Raw genomic sequence first — 19429 nt, forward strand, 5'->3', positions numbered from 1 at the left:
GTTGATGCAGCCTTATCCTGAGAACAGTGCTCCTAGTGCAGGAAATGATGGCCTTCGATGCAAGCACCTCTTGAAGTAGCTTCAGTGCTTTGAGGAAATATCAGTTCTCCAAGCCATTTTCCTAATTCCAGCTGCTTGGGTAGGGACAGGCCAAGTGGTGGTGGATAATATTCCGACTCAAATGGGCCAAAGGATTCATCTGATTCCAAATGCATGTGTGTTAAGACAGCAAAAACTTACAGGGGGAAGAGCCTTTCCAGTTTTGGCAGATTTCCAAGAAAGCTGAGCTGAATCTGGGTAAGAATTTTATCTGAGCCATGCCTAAGGTATCTGAGCCAAGAACCAGTGCCCAAGAAGGTTGTTTTGGACCAGCTACCTGTTGCCAAGTCTTCCCATGAGACCTTTGTTGCAGAGGCGGCTCTGCTCAAGGAGTGACCAGCTGCAGTTATGATACTGTGCCCCAGAATCTTGACCAGTGATGTTGGGATTCATTTGGAATCCCCTTTGGATTTTGACCACCAGAACTGCCATCCTTGAAGGCTTGGTAATCTATGACTCAATAGCCAAGTGGAGCTTTGAAAGGCTTGACCCTAGGAAATTCACATCTGCAACACACACAGCAGGAGCTTAAGCTAGTACATACTAGTCTGCCATCAGATTCAGCTACCCTCTGCTGCTGATGCATGCCACAGTGGTGAGGTCTGCTGCCTCAAGGGTGGACATTTGGAGATCTGCCTGGTGGCAGACTTTTAGGTTCCACCTCGAGGACCTGCTGTATACTGGAAAGCAGGTACAGGCTCCCTTCAGAGGGGACAAGAACAGTGCCTACAGTCTTTAAGGCCTGTCTTTCCCTTGAGGAAGGCTTCAAATGCAGACTTTCATGTCAATGACTGACAGAACCCCCCTCCGCCGTTAACCTCAGAACCAGCAGCTGAAGTATGTCAAGGCCCCCTTTATTCAGCAAGCGTAAGAAATCAAACTGATTTTCAAATGTTTGTGTAATCACTCCACCATTACACTAGTAGCTGGCAAGGAGCACCCTATCAGAGGCAGATGAAGTATTTTACCTTTACTGTTCCCTAGTTGCCCCATCACATGTGCTGAGTAGTGTTTTCAGTAAAACCTGTAATTCTGCAGAGATCAATGGTTTTTACCTACCATCCCTCAGTTTTGGATGTGATTAATCATTTTGAATTAGGCCCCAACACAACAGGTCTTCAGTGCAATTCAGAGTAAAAGGTTTATATTTATATGCAACATGGTGGTATGGAAATACTGGCAGCGGACAGCGTTTGTATTCAGCTACACTACTGCTTTCTTCAAGGGTAAACATTCCTTAATAGCTGAGCCTGCTGTTCTTGGCCAATGCAAGGAAGTGAAAAAGCAAAAATTCTGACATAGTATTTTCAAGTAAGTAGAATTACAGGTAAGTAATTTCCCCTTATCAGGATATGGCTGGCTCACTTCCTCATGTGCTGCTGGTGCTTAGCATAGATTCCTTTTATACATTTTTCTATAACAATTACCACAGTAGCTGAACATCTCATTAATTTTCAATCTAATGGTAGTATGAGGATATGAAACTGAGCAGAGTCTGGGACTTGCTTAAAGTCATACAGGAAGTCTATCAGATTTATGCACAGAACCAGGACATTCAAGTTCAGTGCCCTATCGGGATCTTCTTTCAGAGGGCAAACTCAAAGCCATATGTCTCTCAAAAATATGCATGTGTGGGGAAAGATAGTAGCTGCTCCCTGAAAACATTTTTTAATAGCAATTCACAGAGGGTTCTACATTTTTGTGAACTTTCTAGGCATAGACTTAACTTGGAAAGGAACTGATGGTTAAGTTACTAGGGATTACTGTGGTTTCACTGAAGCAGTAATAGCAGCTTTGAAAATTTTGCACTTTGGAATTGGAGTAGTTTAAGTAAGGTTACTTAAATATTTTTGGGAGAACAAAGGCTTTAGACCATTGTTAAAGCAGGCCCAAGCTTAACTTTGTTTTGCAAGTTTAGTGATTGAGGCAAAAATTATGAAGTAGAGAATTTTCTTATGGAGTAAGCAGACATCCTTTGTTTCACAATGGGCAAATTTTTTCTTCTTAATCCTATGGTCAACTCCAATGCACACACTGACTATACACTTGAGATCACAGCATAGCACCAGGTAAAATGGTAGAATTATACCTTCACTGAAGGGATTAAATTAGTGGAAGTGACTAATACATGTAGTTTATAGCTTGATCAAATCGTAATAATCCTACATTTTAATCTCAACTAGGCCCAAGGATTCATGCTAGTAGAAGAGTACCAATTTTTCAAGTTCATTTTAAGAATAAAAATGACAAGACACCTTAACACAAAACTTGAATTAACTTTATTTTCCCCCTATTGTTAACAACTGGTCTGCATTCTTTAAAGCAACAAAGTAAAATGAAATCTCAAAAGGGTCAAGGGTCAGAAATCCAGAATTTTTAGTTTTGTGAAAATGTTGCAGCTGTAGTTTTGGTCTGTAAAAGAACCATTAAGATCAAAAAGGAGTTTATAAATCAAAAAATATTCTACACCTTGGGAAAAATCAGCAGTAACATTCTCACTGAACATTGTAAATTTACATTTTCTTCATGAAAGGTACATACTATTCTGCATTTTACACCAATACTTCTGGTGTAAATTAGATTTGCTTATATTAAAAATGAGTTGCATCCTGTGGCAGGAAAACAAACAGCAAAAACCCCCTTTCACTTTATTGAAAGAACAAGAAATTTTTCAAGTCTGTATAAAGTTTCCTATAGCTGGAAAGTGAACATGTTCAATCTCCATTTATATTTTAGTGCATTTAACTTGACAATTGTCACTTAAAAAAATATAAAAGAAAGCAAATAGCATTAAAGCAGAAGTTTCATCAACTGATTAAGCACTCTAAATAGAAATGCAGAGAAAAAACACAATCCTTTCCCCAAAAAAGGTAGGTTGGGGTTTATAAAGCCTCTCCCTCTCCAAATAGCCACAGAAAGGGGGATTTTGTATACCTGTCAACCTTTTTTTAAGATTTAAAAAAGGTATACTTGTTTTACCATGTACACATTTCACAAAATTAGTTTAACTTTAGTTCTGAAACACCAGCTGTTGTGGTGCTCAGTAGCATTCATTAAATGTTGCTTCAGATTTTCAGAAGGATACAAATTTAGCCCTTACATCTACATTAGACAAGATTTGTGCTGTGTAAGGCAGCAATACTGCAATTTTTTAAACAAAAGCAGCTTGTTCAATTTAAACTGTATCATCCAATCACTGTAATGTGTCCAGTTATCATTTGTGAAAATGTAGCTTGCCTCGTACAGTCCAGACCAAAAACCTTACAGAAATAGAAAAAGTACATTGAATGAACCCCTGTAAATAAATACTAGAAGGGAGAGTAATCTGTGTTTTCTAATAGCTGAATTACAAAGATCTACAGTCTCTTGTTTTAAAAAAAATCAACAGGTTGGAAAAACTAGTCACTTTACAGATGTCACCATTCCAGTTTACATTACATATTGCTTATTCAGCTGAAGGATATAGATTTTTTTTTTAAATTGACAAGTATGCATGTGCCAAGGACCAAATTAGAGGGTTCTTTGGTGCAATCAGTCCAAATTCTCAGCAGATCTGAAGGATAATATGTACCAAGAAAAAAAAAAAAATCTGCTGCTAGACTTGGACAGCAGCTCTGTCTTGCTTCACGTTACAAATCTAAAACAGCTGTTCTCAATAAGCCAACATTTTTTAAATCAGACATTGCCTGAAAATTTTGTACAATAATCTGGACCAATGATGGTTCTGTACCCTCATGTTGCTGTGAAACATGACTTGAGCTAAAGGCAAAGACTGGTTATCTCAAGGACAACTGCTGCATATTAGCAATCAGAACAGTGTATTTAAACTGTCTTCCTGTTGGGTCTCTTGCCTTTCTTTAAAATTAGTTTATTCTTAATGTAGCCCCGCTTCCTTTTGGCAGTCTAAAAAGAAAAACAGAATACATTGTATTAGTTAATTATAATACTCTAATATTTACACTGTAATGATGTGCTTCAGTCTTTGGACTTTTTTTTTTAAAGTAAATTTAGATAGTGGGCCTAAACTACTTCATATTGTCCTTTTATTTTAAACCTGTTAAACATATGGCAGACTAGCCTCAGGCTACTGTCTTAATAAAACCCAAACAAACCCAACATCCTCCCCTTTCATAAAGTTATAGGAAAAGCCCTTTATTGCAAGATTCACAAGTCTGTCACGCATAGCCCTGTCTCCAGAGCTGTACTGATTCTACTTCAGCTTGATTAGGGACATGGCAGAAATGACCTATAGAACAGTGGAGAATGTTAGTCTCAAAGTTGGAAATGAAGTTTCCAGAGAACTGAGCACTGGGTAACAGTCTTATCTTTGAGAGGATGACTAGGTTAAGTCTATCACCCACAGAACTGTAGTTTAGTGTAAACAGAGCATGATAAGTTATGTCCTATATTATTGATGTACTGTATTAGAGCAAATATTCACATCTCTATGATTTCAAGGAATAAATTAACACAAAAACTTAAGAGCCAGGTAAGGGAGTTCTAGCCTTTTTATCCCCCACAATGAGTTGGGCCCTAAGATGACATTATTAGCAAAGAGGGCTAGTTTAATTTTCTGTTTAATGTCCCAAATTTTAGGCTGAGCAGATACTTATTTTAATGGACTAATGTAGTAAAGTTATTTTCACTGTTTGTATTTGTTTATGCTCTCCCATAGATTACGTATTTAATTTGATTTAAGTCAGATTATGTATTTAATTTGTCCCAAAGAACAGAATACAAAGTGCAGCTGTTCCAGCACATTTTACATGCAATTTGCTTGTCAGGCTCACCTGCAGGCCGCTGACAAAGGGAAACAGAAACTACATCCCTTTAAGAAGCTGGAAAGCAGAGATATTGATTGTAACAATTTGAGTGCACCTTTCATTTTACCAACTGATATGGGGACCAGTATACATATAAATTCATCTACTACTGATAACTGTGTAACCATGCACAGGCACTGTACATAACAACTTAAGCTAATATATGTTGAATTTTCAGGGGTTCATGTGGACAGAATAATTTTACATGTTGGAGGCTGGCCAGGAAGATACTGCTCATATAGTTACAAAAGATCCTTTAAGGCTGTTTTAGGCTTTATCTAAAGATACCTGGCTGCATTTGCACCCTAGCAACCTGCTGGTTCACTGATGATTAATGGAGACATTTATACAGTATGTAGAATTGACTTGTCTCATCCAAATGCTGACCACACTTTTATCCTGTCCTAGCTTGAGAACAAAGGGGTTGCTCAGCTTAAAAGAATACAGCTGACAGAAGTATGGTTAGGTTTATTATTAACGGGGGACTTCAGAAGCTGTCAGACCAGAACAATGTCAATAGTACAACTTGAATTTCAGATGTTCTAAGTGCAAACTGCAACTGGCACTTTATAATAAAGTTTAAACTGAAAAAACGAAGTTCCAGGCCCACTGGCAACAAAGGCTAATTCAAAATATTCATGTTTAGCATTAAATTATGATTTCAACTCTAAAGGCAAGTTACCCATTACAAGTGAAATGGTTCAAAATAGATTCCTCTCTGCCCAATCCAATTACAGTCTAAGTGGACTGTGCCACCAAAGCACCTTATAGACACTGGTAAAATCTGTTCAAACACTTTGTACCCATAAAGTATCCTTAATAATTGTATGTTATGCACTAATTTAATAGTGGTACTATCATTGGTCACTTGACAAGATCCGGGACTCCTACTTGGGATAAATCACTGCATTTTAAAGAAATAAATCACAGAGCTATCAGCTGCTTTGAAAGATTTTTCCTTTCACTTCCTCTACAACACCCTACTCCCCCACAACACTCCAAGACCAAAATATGAAATGTGTTTAAAAAAAAGGAACATTTTAAGTGAGGTGATTTCAAAGAGTAAGAAGCCAGACACTTAAGTTCCATCAACAAAAGGTTCAGATTTAATTTATTTCATACAAAAAATGTCATTTTGAAACTTCTAGGCATCACTATTTACAAACAGGTTCAGAAAGCAATGTCCACATTATTTTTTACTTGGTGAGCCAGTTACTGAAACATGATTGATGTACTTTGGAAAGTATACTTCAATTTACATGAAGCTGTTTAAGACTTGTAACAGCCAGTGACACAGCCTATTGCCAGTCAGCAACACTGTCTTAAAAAAATAAATAAATAAATAAATCTAGCCTTGTCTTTCACATGCTCACAGGTTAAGCAGACAGTAAATTAATGATTATTACCAGCAGGCAGGTCTGATACTGGAGATTAATATGAATGAAATGTATTCATAAAAAGATCCAGCTAGTGGAAATACCAGTATATAACTCACCAGCTATGTGATTTATTGATAAAAACAAATAAAACAGTTTGTTGCCCCTTTTGAGTTACTTCACTGGGAACCCACCTTCTTTGACAAATACTTCTGTTTTGGTAAAACGTTGGTTACTCTAGGTTTATGGTCCAATGTCTCTCTGTTGTCTAGTTCTTTCACTTTGTATATTCTTACAAGCCAATGCTCTGATGTAAAGGCTTCCTCCAGATGTTTGAATTTAATGTCCTTGTTACCGATCTCAGCATTGCGTGTGCGATCAAATCCTGGAGGTGTCCGAAAATCCAGCTATAAAGTTAATGTTACACATCAATTTGGAAAAAAAAATATGAAATGCATCACTGCTAACTGAGCTGGGCTCCACATGCAACCATTCCCTGGGCTAGACCTAAACTGCTTTAATGGGAAAAAAAATCTGAAGAGAATATTTTCTGTGCAATGTCACTACTGTTCAGAAAATCTTGAAGCAACAGCTTTTTGTTAGTCAGCAAAACTAGAGCTCAACTAGTTCTGACAACTGGAAACTGATCAAATGACTGATACTTGTACTATGTCTTCTGCAAATGACGCAAGTCACCTGTGTCAGTGATGAGTCTTATTTCTTTATTCAGAAAGGAAACAAGAACAATGACAAGAGAGCATGAATGTCCGAAGTGCAAGAGCCTGCGGTGCCTTATAAACATGGATGCTTTCTCCCTGTCCTCTCTTTACAATGAAAATGCTGCATGGAAGAGTATGAAACTACATGTCCAAACTTCCTTGCGTTGGCTCTATATGCCAAAGTCAGTCCTGAAATTAAACAGGCATAAGGACCACTGATCCCAGAGTTCTATCCACTTATATGAATAATGAATTTAGTGCTGTGTATCAGAAATGGAAGGGCGCTCAAAAGGGGAACAGGAAAAAGAGAACAGAAACTTAAAATAAGGCAAGTAGCAGATGGGAAAAATGCAAAAGGAATTAGTAAACTTTATTCACGGATGTAAACCTTAATTTATGCTAAATGCCATTCCAAGGGGGAAGTGGTTGGAAGAGAAACAGCTATCAAACAAATAGTTCAGATACATTTGTGAGAATTACGTGAAGCCTTTAGGTCTTAGCAGGGTGCCAATGTGACCCTTAGTGTCAAAGTCTAGGGAAGAGAACAGGTAATTTATTTGTTTATGGAAAGTATTTATTTAAGCACGGTTCCACACAAATGAAACTGGCATAAAAAGAATAACTTGAAGTGTAACTCTTCAAGATTACTGCTTACAGTGAATAACTAAATTCAAAGGTCTGCCCGAGGCAAGAGATGAATACAAAGCAGCAGCAAAGGGTCCAAGATAAAGTCTAGAGAACAGCACTAGTACTGCTGGAGCAAATAAAAGATTATATACCGTGGTAATTATTTGCAAAAGCGTGACATTAGCTTTGAAAATTAAGATAGCACTGATTTCCATCACTTCACTAGCAGAATGAAAGCTAACATTCAATAAAACATTCAACTGAACATCAAGACAACAGTCTTCTTGGCCTTGTGTCAAATTCAAATAAAATAAAAAGGGGGATCTATTTAGCAATAGCATAACCGCTTCTCCAAGACATTTCCATTCTCGTGCAATTCAAGTTTCATTTGAAGCGATTCAATTCCATACTTCAAGTTACCTTTCTTTAATGCCCATTTGTGTAGTCTTGGATTACAAATAAGAAATCTCAATTAATCAAGTTAACAAATGGCAGATTTTTATACTTTCAGAGATACTAGTGATAACCTCATCCTTACAAAGTTGATGTGATCTCATCTCCCAGGGAACTGTATTCTCCAGTGGTGGAAACTGTAGACTAACCATCAGAGGCATGTAGCTGATGTAGGAGTTCATTTTAGCCCAAATATATGGATCTGAAAAGCAATTCTGCAACTCTCTACCTCACGTGGCCCAAGCAGACAGTTTATAGGTGTCAAACACAACAGATGCTACTGAGAGGTCTTTCTACAGGCAAATGTTTTCAATACCATTTAGAATAACTGTAGAGAGCTAGCAGGATCCTATGTACCTAGGACATGACAGACGCATATCAGGGGGTTTTAATAAGTGACTGATAAATGACAGGGGGCTGGTGCTGACACTGAATGAGCAAACTATGAATGACTGATGAGCTGAAAAAAAAGTAAGTGGAAAAGTTCCAGATACCACTAACCTGCATTTCTCCAAATCTGTAATAGGACATTTTATACATGAGGCAGTTCAGCAACGTTGGAGAACCTGCCTTGTCTACGCGGAACTCTCCCTGTGGAGTGAAGTAGTCACTTTCCTAAAAACAAAACAAAAACAAGGAAGTCTCATTCCCTCTTCCACAAGACTCTCACTGATGGGATTTGATAAAGTGTGTAAACTGTCTTCTGTATTTTAAATATACATATAAGGGAAGTTGTCCTTTAAACAGAAAGTGATGCTCAACCTTAACTATAGCATAACAGCTGTGTAACTAAGGCACAGTGGTTGTGTAGCATCAGTTTTACTGAACAAATTTACCCTCCTGCTGACATGATCTTGCTAATCCATTTATTATATGTAGATGTACACGACTCTTGTTTTTGCAAGTATTTCTATAGTAAACAGTTCTTGGAGAACACCAATATTCTGATACTTTGATCATAAGGAGGTGTATAATTTAGTTGGGCATCTACCAAAATTAGTATTTTATGCTTTATGCACCTGAACTACTACTATTCATTCTGGAATAAGATCAGTAGGTGTGTGGTTACTGCGATATAAGCATGAACTGTAAGTTGTATATACAACACACCTGAAACCACACATTTTAACATTTAGGAAATGGAATTATTGATTGTGTAGAACAACAAATACATAAAAAAAGTCAAGCAAAGGCCTGTGGTTACTGTCCCTGGACACGTGCTTGAATTTTAACTAACTGAGCAGACTGTTCCCTTACATCTGCTTACTTTACAACATTTTAACATTTTCTTTTGTCTACTAAGACTGTTGCTTGTCTTCTCCTGCAGCATTCAAGAATGGCAGAACTTGCATCTTGATTTAGAAAATGTGGATATTCCCTACAATACAATATAAGTAAAATCCTTTTACCCTCCTATTAGCCCATAGTTCAGTGTGGTAGAAATTCATTTCCTGGAACTGTAGTATAAAAACTAAAAAAAACCCAGCTCCTTAACAGTAACTATTTAAATGTTCAGAACATCCCTTTGGTGATTCAGTTAAAAGCTCAATGGTCACACTGTGACCCCCACACAGGCTATTACAGTAGATACCCTGTGCTTTCAGTAACAGTCTTCAATTCAATAGCTGAACCATGCTACAAAATGTTAAGTTTTAAAATGACTGACCCTTCAAGACCATATATATTGAACGACAGTGGACTATCACTCACTGCCATCCAAATGTGAAAGAATCCTAAAAAACCATATGATTTAACACATTTTATCAAATAAAATGGTAATAAAACATATAGTTTTCCCCCTTGTGATAAGGTCACACCAGAAAAGTGATATTTTAGTTAATGATGGGATTTGAGATAAGATATTGCCATATGGTACCAAAAAATTGATCCAACAGAAATACTGTATTTTGCCAGGAACACACTACTCCTAGATCTGTTGTTTACATTTCCACTTACCCGGATATCTTTGGGATGCTCGCCCTCTGCTATTCTCACCATCCACAAGAACTTGTTGATATCATCACCAGAGTAGCCAATCACACCTCCAAAAATAATTAAAACATAATCCACATCCAGACTCCTCATGATCTCATATGCTGCTGTCTCATTTGATGACATTGCTTTTCCCACCTACAAAATTATAGGCACAAATATCTTAGTATCTGTACAATTGCTTACCAGCAAGCTAAAGGGCCAGATCCTCAGCTGATGTAAATAACTGAAGCTCTACTGAAGTCAATGGAGCTACACCACTTAACACAAGCTGGGGCTCTGGTCCAAAACACATGCATTTACCCTTCAAAGACCTTGTTCATCTCATTCTGTATAAAGAAAACCCATTACTCCTCCATTTATTTGGAAACTGAAGAACCCAATCCTTATGAAAATTATTTTATTCTTCATGGGAAAAATTGGTGTCTGTTGGACTGAGCTTTAGAGTATATAGGACAGTTATTATACAACTTTTTTTGCCCTCCTACTGCTTCTTCAAACTACATTTGAATTGCCAAAAGATAAAGGAGATGCTGTCTGGCAGGGTGGCCCAGTGCACAATGAAGAACATTTTAAAAAGAGTTGTGATAACTTCAGATCAACAGAAATTCTTTAACATGCAACTTAATTTTCCATTTTTCACTTTCATTGAGGTCAGTGTGCCTACATAACCAAAAAGCAAATGTTGCAGAGAGGGGTAGGAATTTGTGTGTCTTTCTCTTCACTTTCTGTTTTCCCCCATTAGATTTACAGGGTTGAGTCATTTAAGTTAAAAAAAAAAAAAAAAAAAAAAAAAAAACCTCACCAAGACAAACTCTTAAAGTTCAAACACTACAGATAAGTTTTAGGTCAAAAGGTAATACACCTCTACCCTGATATAATACGGTCCTCAGAAGACAAAAAACTCACCGCGTTATAGGCGAGACTGTGTTATAACGAACTTGCTTTGCCGCCCCCCCCCCCCGTTTCTTGTTCCCTGACCGCCCCCTCCAGAGACCCCCATCCCTAATCACCCCTAGGACCCCACCCCCTACCCAACCCCCCTGCTCCCTGTCCCCTGACTGCTCTGACCCCTATCCACACCCCTCGCCCCCTGACAGGCGCTCACCGGCAGCAGCGGGAAGTAGAGCAACGTGGCCCCAGCCCACTCCACTCTGCCACCTCCCAGCTGCAGCACTCCGCTTCCCACCACCGGTGAGTGTGGGGAGATTGGGGAAAGGACGTCCCCCGCACTCACTGGCAGCGGGAAGCGGAGTTACGCGGCCACAGGCTGCTCCGCTTTCCTTGCCCCGACCCCACCCATGTCACTGAGGGCGGGGTTGGGGAAAAGGTCCCGCACTCATGGTGCGGTGCGGTGGGAAGCGGAGCCCTGCGGCTGGGAGCTGGTGGAGTAGAGCAGGCTGGGGCCAGGCTGCTCCGCTCCCTGCTCCTGGTGAGTGCAAGGAGGTTGGGGAAAGGACAATATAAATCGTGCCTATCCCTTGCAATTCTGAAGAAAAACATTCCAACTATTAACCAAATGTGACTGATATACTGGTCTTCCTGAGTCTGCACAGACAGCTCTAGTGCCTCTGTTGCTGCTCAGACCTTTCCCAAGTTTCAGCTGAGTAAAAACTTATCTGAAACTTGTCAGTTCTCAGAGAGCTATTCAGAATCTAGTAGGCAGCAGTGAAACTGATGAAGTAGATCAATTTTACTTTAATGCTGCTTAGCAAAACTGAGTAGCAGATGCCCAGTTGTGGAGCTAACAACTGGGGAAAGTGACTCAAAAACAGAGTCCAGGGAGGGTTACATTAGCAGAGACCAACCACCCACCCATCCAGGTAGCAGCTAGGAGGCTCTAGGAACTAGAAGAGGAACAGGAAACTGCCAGAAGGAGTTATGTTGTGGGAGGGCTTCAAGTTTAGGTATCTACAAATTTGCATTTCCCTATTTTGAGGCACAGTCTTAATTCTCAGAATAATCTTTTATTTAAAGATAAATTTAAGGGGGAAAAAAAATCAACTACTAAATTAGATTTCAAGTTTACCCAGTTCTAGTGTCTAATAATTTTGCTCCACGATAATCTAGTTGCAGCATGTATTTTTTACCTCAATGTAATCCAAGATTGAATCAGCACCACTGTTTTCATATTTTGATCATACCGTTTAGATTTAGATATTTTGTATGTGAATTAAAAACATTCTAATCCTTTAATTTGGAAAGCAATCTTTCACACTGGCGTTCTAACATATGCCAAACGTTTCTGTGCTCCTTCCATCCCTCATTCTATAGCAATTCTCTTAAATCCACGCTATGCGTAAACAACTTACAAATTGTTTTTAGAGTAAAGTCAGCCAGATATTTTGATGTTTTTAACCTCTGAGTATATAAAACTACCTTCCTTACCAGGGCTATGTGGCTATTGTTCCAGGTATTGTTATCAACTAAAGTAGTCCGATTGGCCATTCCTGCTATCTGATAGCCATAGTCCCACCAAGACATTACTCGAGCATGTTCATCTGTATTTTGTCTTAGCCAATAGTATGCCTCTCTGAAATCATCCAGGATGTTCCGAGTGCTGAAACAGAAGCATCAGTTTAGCCTATATTCAAACTAATGTCGGTGTCAATTTAACCATTAGGTGGCTACTGCTTTGTGGAGATATAAATCTATGCTCAAAACAATCTGCATCTGCACACAATTCTTCTGAAGTAAGTTTGCTGATGACATGCACTCAGAGATTTGATTAATCTGATGACAGCGGGCTAATCAGAAAACAAACAACTTTTGAAGAGGCGACAAAACTGTATTTTGAACAGTATATTCAAGAGCAGAGTTTATACTTGGATGAACTATGTGCATCTTTTACATTATCCATAAACACAAGCTAGCTTACATATTATTTTTAAATTAAAAGTCAGTCAAGTATTTTGATGCTTTTACTTCCGACTACATAAAACTAGTTTTACCATTTTGTTGGGATTTTGGGGGTGGGGAGGGAGAGAATTAGAAATTGGACATTTAGGTCACATCTGAGATTACAGAAATAGAATGAAAGAAGCTGAAAGGGAAGACAAAACAACCCGAGATACCAATCCCATGAGCCCACCAACTTTTTTTAAAAAAAATTTTCCTTTAGAAATTACTTTCAAATATGCAGTGCTTTCTTACCCATCATGATTGTATGAAGCCAGAACAACACTAGGACTGGAGTATGCATTGCTAGTTACCCAAGTGCAGTGGACAGCAAACATCATCAACAACATCAGCATTAACATAGTAACAATACTCTTGATGTTGGGACCCAGTCCTTCTTCTGTTTTTTCCTGTTCAGATACGTGTTTCCTCACTTTACCTGCCTGAATAAACACAAATTGAACTATTACAGCAGCTTAGATATAAAAGATGTTTTTCTGGCAATGGACCCAATAACTTTCTCTACACCATTGCCAACTCACAATATCATGTAAATAAAAAGATCAATAAAGTAGTTCTCCAAATCTGAATATGTACAGGGAGATTTTTACATTTTTACATCCAGCACCATGCAAAATGAATTATTCATCTAAAATCTTCCTTAATAGCATAAAATGCTCACATCAGATCACACTTCAGAGCCTTGCTGAGGTGACCTTGCTGAGGTGAGTGTAGGACAAAGTAAGAGGTGAAAATAAGGACTCTGTAGTTGAGAAGAGCTACAAAAAACAAAGCTTGCCATTGTTAAGGGTAGGTAGGAAATATTCCTCTTGCACGGTATTTTGGTTAGCTTTATAAGCCTCCAGAGAATAGCATATGTGGCTAAAAAAAAAAAAAGGAAAGGAAAGATAACCAAGTCTCCTGTGTTACAATACAAAGTTAACCAAAGCCACAAATATCAAGGAGCCATGTGCTGCCACCCTCCTCATAAGCAGGAAAAAGGCACTGTAAGGTTTAATAAGATGATCTTTCCATAAAATATATAATCCTTTATTTTTAACTGTATTTGAGAGAAAATAATGGCAAGTTTTTGCTATTTAAAAACAAAAACAAAACATTTGTATAGCAAATAAAATATTCTGAAATATCCTGACTTCAATTCAGCAAGCTTGTAATTGTGTTAGAGCTTGCACATCACTTTCTGGTTTGGGAAACCCTCTCCAGTGAAGCCAAAAAACACTAAATACATTTTTCTTTAACTCTTAGACTGCTACATAATCTCCAGGGGTAAAACTGAATTTCAATAGGATTTAGACTTCTAAGTTGCTTAGACACCTTTGAAGTTTGTCCCAGGTGAATAACTCCTATGACGAAAATGGGTCGAGCACTAAGAGATTAGAAATGGGTGCTTAACTACAGTGTCATCCTCTGGTCAAAGAACTATGCATTTCCACTGTGAATGACAATGAATGCCAGGGGAAGACAGTGAGAATGACTCTAGATAGAGTCTGGTGGTAAGGCACTCACCTTAGATGCGAGAGACCCAAGTTCAAGGCCCTCCTCCAATGGCTTAATTTATCCACAATGGAACAGCTTCAACAGGAAAGACTGAACAAGAATCCTGATAACTCTGAGCTAAGGGCCTGATTCAAAGACCACTGAAGTAAGTGGAAAGATGAGTCCCCCACATCCCAGGTGAATGCCTTCACCAGTAGGCTGAAATTTCTAACAAGGTGGCTGTCACCACCGCCACCACCTTCTCTTCCTACAGCCATTTGGTGAATGGCATCTAAGTCCTGAAATTTTTTTTTTAGCTGAAACTATTTGGCAAATGAATGTCAAATTTGTGCTGGCAAGGAAACATACATACATTCTTCATAGCTGAAGCTTCAGATGTAGCCCTAATTAGGGTACATTACCCAGAGATAACAAAGGCAGGTCTGAGCATCACTAAGTCCATATAAACGACAGCAACAATTACAGCTCCTAGCTAGACGCAGACAGGACAAGCATTATGGGCTACCACAACTCCATCAGAGCCATGATGGATCCGATAGGACTCCCAGTTTACAAATTATCCTGGTATTAGGTAGGCATATGCCATCAATGAATGGTACACTTGTAACATCAACTCACCTAATTCCTCTAAATGCTTTTCCCTACCAACAAGCAGGTTTGTAGTCTTGTAAGGTTTGAACTGCAGCCAGCCTGCATTTAGTTTCTCGGGCAGGCAGGGGGAGAGTAGTGAGACTGCAGAATTAAGTTTTGCTGTAAAGGAGATTCAAACCCTGATCCAAAACCAACTGATGTCAACTGGAGTCCTTCCATTGACTTCAACAGGCTTTCAATCAGGCCCTTAATTCAGAGTTATCAGCGCACTGATAGTATGCTTTCAAAGCATATTGTCCTTTAGTGCCCTCATATACACACTGAAATGGGTGACAAGATAGAATCTGTACAGCTAATCCTTTGGGAAAATGAACAGCCAGTACAACAATTCTGGGAAGAAGGACCAAATACATGGACTCCCAAACGGTTACACTTTGGTGACTGCAGTATCTTATTGATGGGTGTCTGTTCGAAGCGTTAATATTGAATTCCTTGATGTCAGTGATCCAGACCTATAACAGTAGTCTATAGACAGCTGTAAAATATACTGGGCAAAAAACAGGCTATGTTCTGACGTCCAGGGTGTTTCCCAGAAACAGCTAGAGTAGGAAAAAAGCCTGCAATGCAATTTTATTTTGTAAGTGTGTGTATTTGGAATTCACGATCAGAGTCTGCACACTGAGTTAAGACAGACAGTGCAGGGATATACAAGCTCCTCTGCACCTCTATCCTGACCATCAGCCTCCTGCTTTTTCCACTGTTGTGCCTCTCAAGACAAGGTTGATAGTTTTATCAAACTTTTAAGAATGAAGTCAGTGTGTTTGTTAAGTCCAAATTCCTCTGTACTTTACAAGGGATCAGAGTTAAAAGGAGCAAGAACCACCCCCTATGCTGCACAGGTCTCATATAAAATGTATAAAATTGAACATTTAAGATTGGAATCCAGTAAAAGTGTATAGGGCATCTTGTGTGAAGCATTATTACTAATTTAAACATGTACAGGACTTCTCATCCAAGAACTGACAATCCCACAAGGTCCTATATCCTTTTTATAATAACGCCTTATCAGACTGCAGCAATCCTTGCATTAGGAGGAAGAAATTCAGCCTGTCAAAGCTCTGATGTTGAAGCTTTGAACCTCAGACTATATTGCCCCTTGTTATAAAGGCCAAGAAAGATCTGAAATGCTTAGTATAACAGAGCATAAGGATATATCAGCATTGCCTCAGAATCTCTTTTGCTCACCTTGTCATACAGGTTGCCTGGGTTTCTTTTGTCATCCTCATCACTGCTGTCTTCTATTGGTGGATTTTCCCTCTTCATATCATCACCCAAATAGTGCTCAAACACATTGGAGAAAGCAATTGCTGACAGCATACAGACCACTGGAGTCAAAGTCAACATCAGACGAACCATCACACCAGCGAAGTAAACAGCACTGATTGCATACAAAGCGACTGCAGAGACAGAAGTCCACCAATGACATTTAGCTATTCTCAGAAGAAATTGCTATGTCATTAAATTAGCCTCAGATATAAAGATAATATCCCCTAAATGGGGTTGACAGCATCTTGGTATATAATGCTCATTTATAGCACACATCTTGTTAAATATTGTAAAAAGCTCTTATTGAATAGTTTACAAAGAGTGTGTTACATCTACATACATCCCTTTTATCCCCAAAAGACTTCTTCAAAATCTAACTTTGCAGCTTTTAGTGAGAATTAGAGCCCAGTTTTGATATTCATTAACAGCTTGTGGTATCTCACCAAAAATGCGCTCTAAATGAACTGGTAGAAGGAAGAAAATTGTGTAATTTCATTTGATAAAAATACAGCAGAATGGATATTTTGCTGAAAGAGAAAAATCACGTTATAAGTTGTAAGGAATTACATAAAAACTGATGTGAATGTAAGTCATGATATATATAATCACTCCACGAGATTTTGCAAATGTACAGGGGGTTGTCAGCAATTCAATTCCAAGCACATACCTCCAACCACTTAAACATGGTTTTTCTAGCAATGTTGTAAGGTAACCCCCCCTCGTCCCCCAGCAGAACAATGTTATCATTAAAGAATGCTTTTATAATAGTAAGAGCACTTTTCACATGAAAAAAATGCCCCTGTGTACACTGGCCAGGGAAATTGTTACAGCAACTATCATTTAGACATTGTTGCTAGGACAGTTTCAACCATGTGGACTGTCTCATAAATTTTAACAATTTATTGTTTATAGAAAAGGAGATCTGCAATGGAAATTGTTCCAGACTGTCACTAGTTTAATTTGGAAATACTGAAATTCACTAAGGGATGATATGATTTAAGTATTAACTAAAAAATGAGGTTCCCCACCCCCACACTCTGGCCCCTTTCATGCTGGATCAAAGGGGCTGGAGCAGAATGAAGGGGCCCTGAAAGCCCTGGTTTTGGCTGGTACATTGAACCATATTAAGAAATTTAATATTTTCAGTACTATCTCTTGGAAAATATTTTATCATCTCCAGTAAATCAAATTGCTATAAATTGTGTTCAATGCTATGTGGCGACAGCAAACTTTACAAAAGTGTCTTTATCCAACATCCACAGTTGTTGAAGCCTTCTTCTAATACAAAATGCATACCAGCTTTATTATGGGATGCAAAGCACACCAAACGAAACAGAACTTTGATGAAGACAAAATTCTAGAAAATAATTTTTGAATATGTTCTTACCAAAGACTCTTTCATCATTGATGTTTTTGATACAGAACCACAGCCCTGCTGGGAAAGTACACACGAGAATATGTAGATCAAAAAAGAAGGAAACCCATGTTGTAGGCTGATGCTCAGACACAGAGGCAATGATCGGGATGTGAATTTTCGCATACCTTGTTTAAAAAAAATTCAGTTCAAATTATTTTGAAATGATGAAGTTGCCAAAATTGTATAAATCAGAATTCTGAAGCAAATTTAAAAGTAAACATTTTAATTTAAAATGTTAAGACTTTATTCAGCAGAAATTTGAGGCACCTTTTCTATACATAATATGGTCCCATGTCTTATGATAGTCAAGAAAGAGACAGTTTGGGCACATATTTATTTTTTAACCCCAATATTAAGGACTAATTTTGTGGAATCAAAAGGTATTATTAAAATGTTTCGCTCTGTCCCCTGGCTAAATGCTAAACCAAATTCAATAGAATCAAATACTCATGCTGCTATACAAGCCATTTTTAATTTTGGAAATTCATAATACATCTGACCAATTGATTGATTTGCAGCACATCTCCTTAAGTTCTTGATGCGGATAGTTTCAAAGAGCTCTCCTCTTTGCAATTTTCTCAGTGCCTTAAGTTATCAATGTTAGCTACTGAGGTCAGCCTTTACATATATAAACCATGCAGTTGCTGGAGGCCTCACATCCATTTTGGCACTGAGGCTTTGGCCTTGTCTACACTAAGAAATTATGTGTGTTAAATACTCAGTGCAGAGTAGGCCAAATTGTGTTTAATATTATGTCTTTTAATTGTGGTCTGCTCTAGGGTTAAACACTACCACATGACACGATGCTGAACAGTTCTTTGTCTACAAAGACAACTAAGTCATGTTTAATATTGTGTTAATGTGTTCTGACAATATAATTTTCTAATGTAGAGAAGCCCTACAAGTGAAAGGCTGATTCTACACAGCTCACTCCATTTAAGGGCATAGAAGAAAGCAAGCCTGTTCTTTACATGGGCTTGAGTGTACTGTTAATGACAGTTCTGACTTTACGCCCTTTGAACAGTTTGATTCATTTTATAGTAAAATGTGGCAGTAATTATGATTTGGCAGAGCCCAGGTTGCTGGTACCTTGAGCTCTTGCACCCCCCACTCCTATAGAACTTAAAAACTTGGTTCTACAAACAGAACCCCATGTGAGCGAGAGTCTGGGGGGAGAGGAGAGTGTTACCCCTGAATTGAGGGGTGTGTTTCCCCAGAATCTGATCAAGCTAATTGAAGCCATATTGCGTGCATTCAGTCACCATGAATTAACAAAACAGACCACCAATAGTTAAGGGTTAATTTGGACAAGCAGGGCTTCTTGAGGCAAAGTCAAATACTAGGTGCAGGCTTGCAGTTTCTGCTAATCAGAATGGGAGGCGGGGAGACGAGTCAACAAATTATGAGACAAAGAAAATAAGTGGATAGAGACATTGAGTTTGGGTGCCTTTGATATAGAAGCTTATTACAGCTAAGGTTGTTAGGAATGTTTCTTTGGTAAGTAGTTGATTGAAATTAGGAGAAGTGATGATCCAGTAGGGGTCACTATGAGCTATGTGTTTTGTAAAAACTAATTATAAAAAGACTATA

The 19429-nt window shown here is 38.4% G+C and overlaps 1 protein-coding gene across 1 annotated transcript in view; it reads right to left on the bottom strand.

Moving 5' to 3' along the window:
- Positions 1–2387: 2387 nt before the first annotated feature.
- The window catches only part of STT3B (STT3 oligosaccharyltransferase complex catalytic subunit B), a 78013-nt gene continuing 60971 nt past the window's right edge, over positions 2388–19429 (bottom strand). Inside the window, exons 9-16 of the mRNA XM_074945620.1 lie at positions 17810–17964; positions 16342–16553; positions 13243–13430; positions 12478–12649; positions 10054–10227; positions 8599–8712; positions 6493–6705; positions 2388–4002 (exon numbers count right to left, since the gene is read on the bottom strand). Coding sequence (XP_074801721.1) covers positions 3922–4002; positions 6493–6705; positions 8599–8712; positions 10054–10227; positions 12478–12649; positions 13243–13430; positions 16342–16553; positions 17810–17964 — 1309 coding nt within the window. The 3' untranslated portion in view covers positions 2388–3921. The remainder of the gene's footprint in view (positions 4003–6492; positions 6706–8598; positions 8713–10053; positions 10228–12477; positions 12650–13242; positions 13431–16341; positions 16554–17809; positions 17965–19429) is intronic.

The sequence above is a fragment of the Natator depressus genome, chromosome 2 (genome assembly GCF_965152275.1).
Source record: "Natator depressus isolate rNatDep1 chromosome 2, rNatDep2.hap1, whole genome shotgun sequence".
NCBI lineage: Eukaryota > Metazoa > Chordata > Testudines > Cheloniidae > Natator > Natator depressus.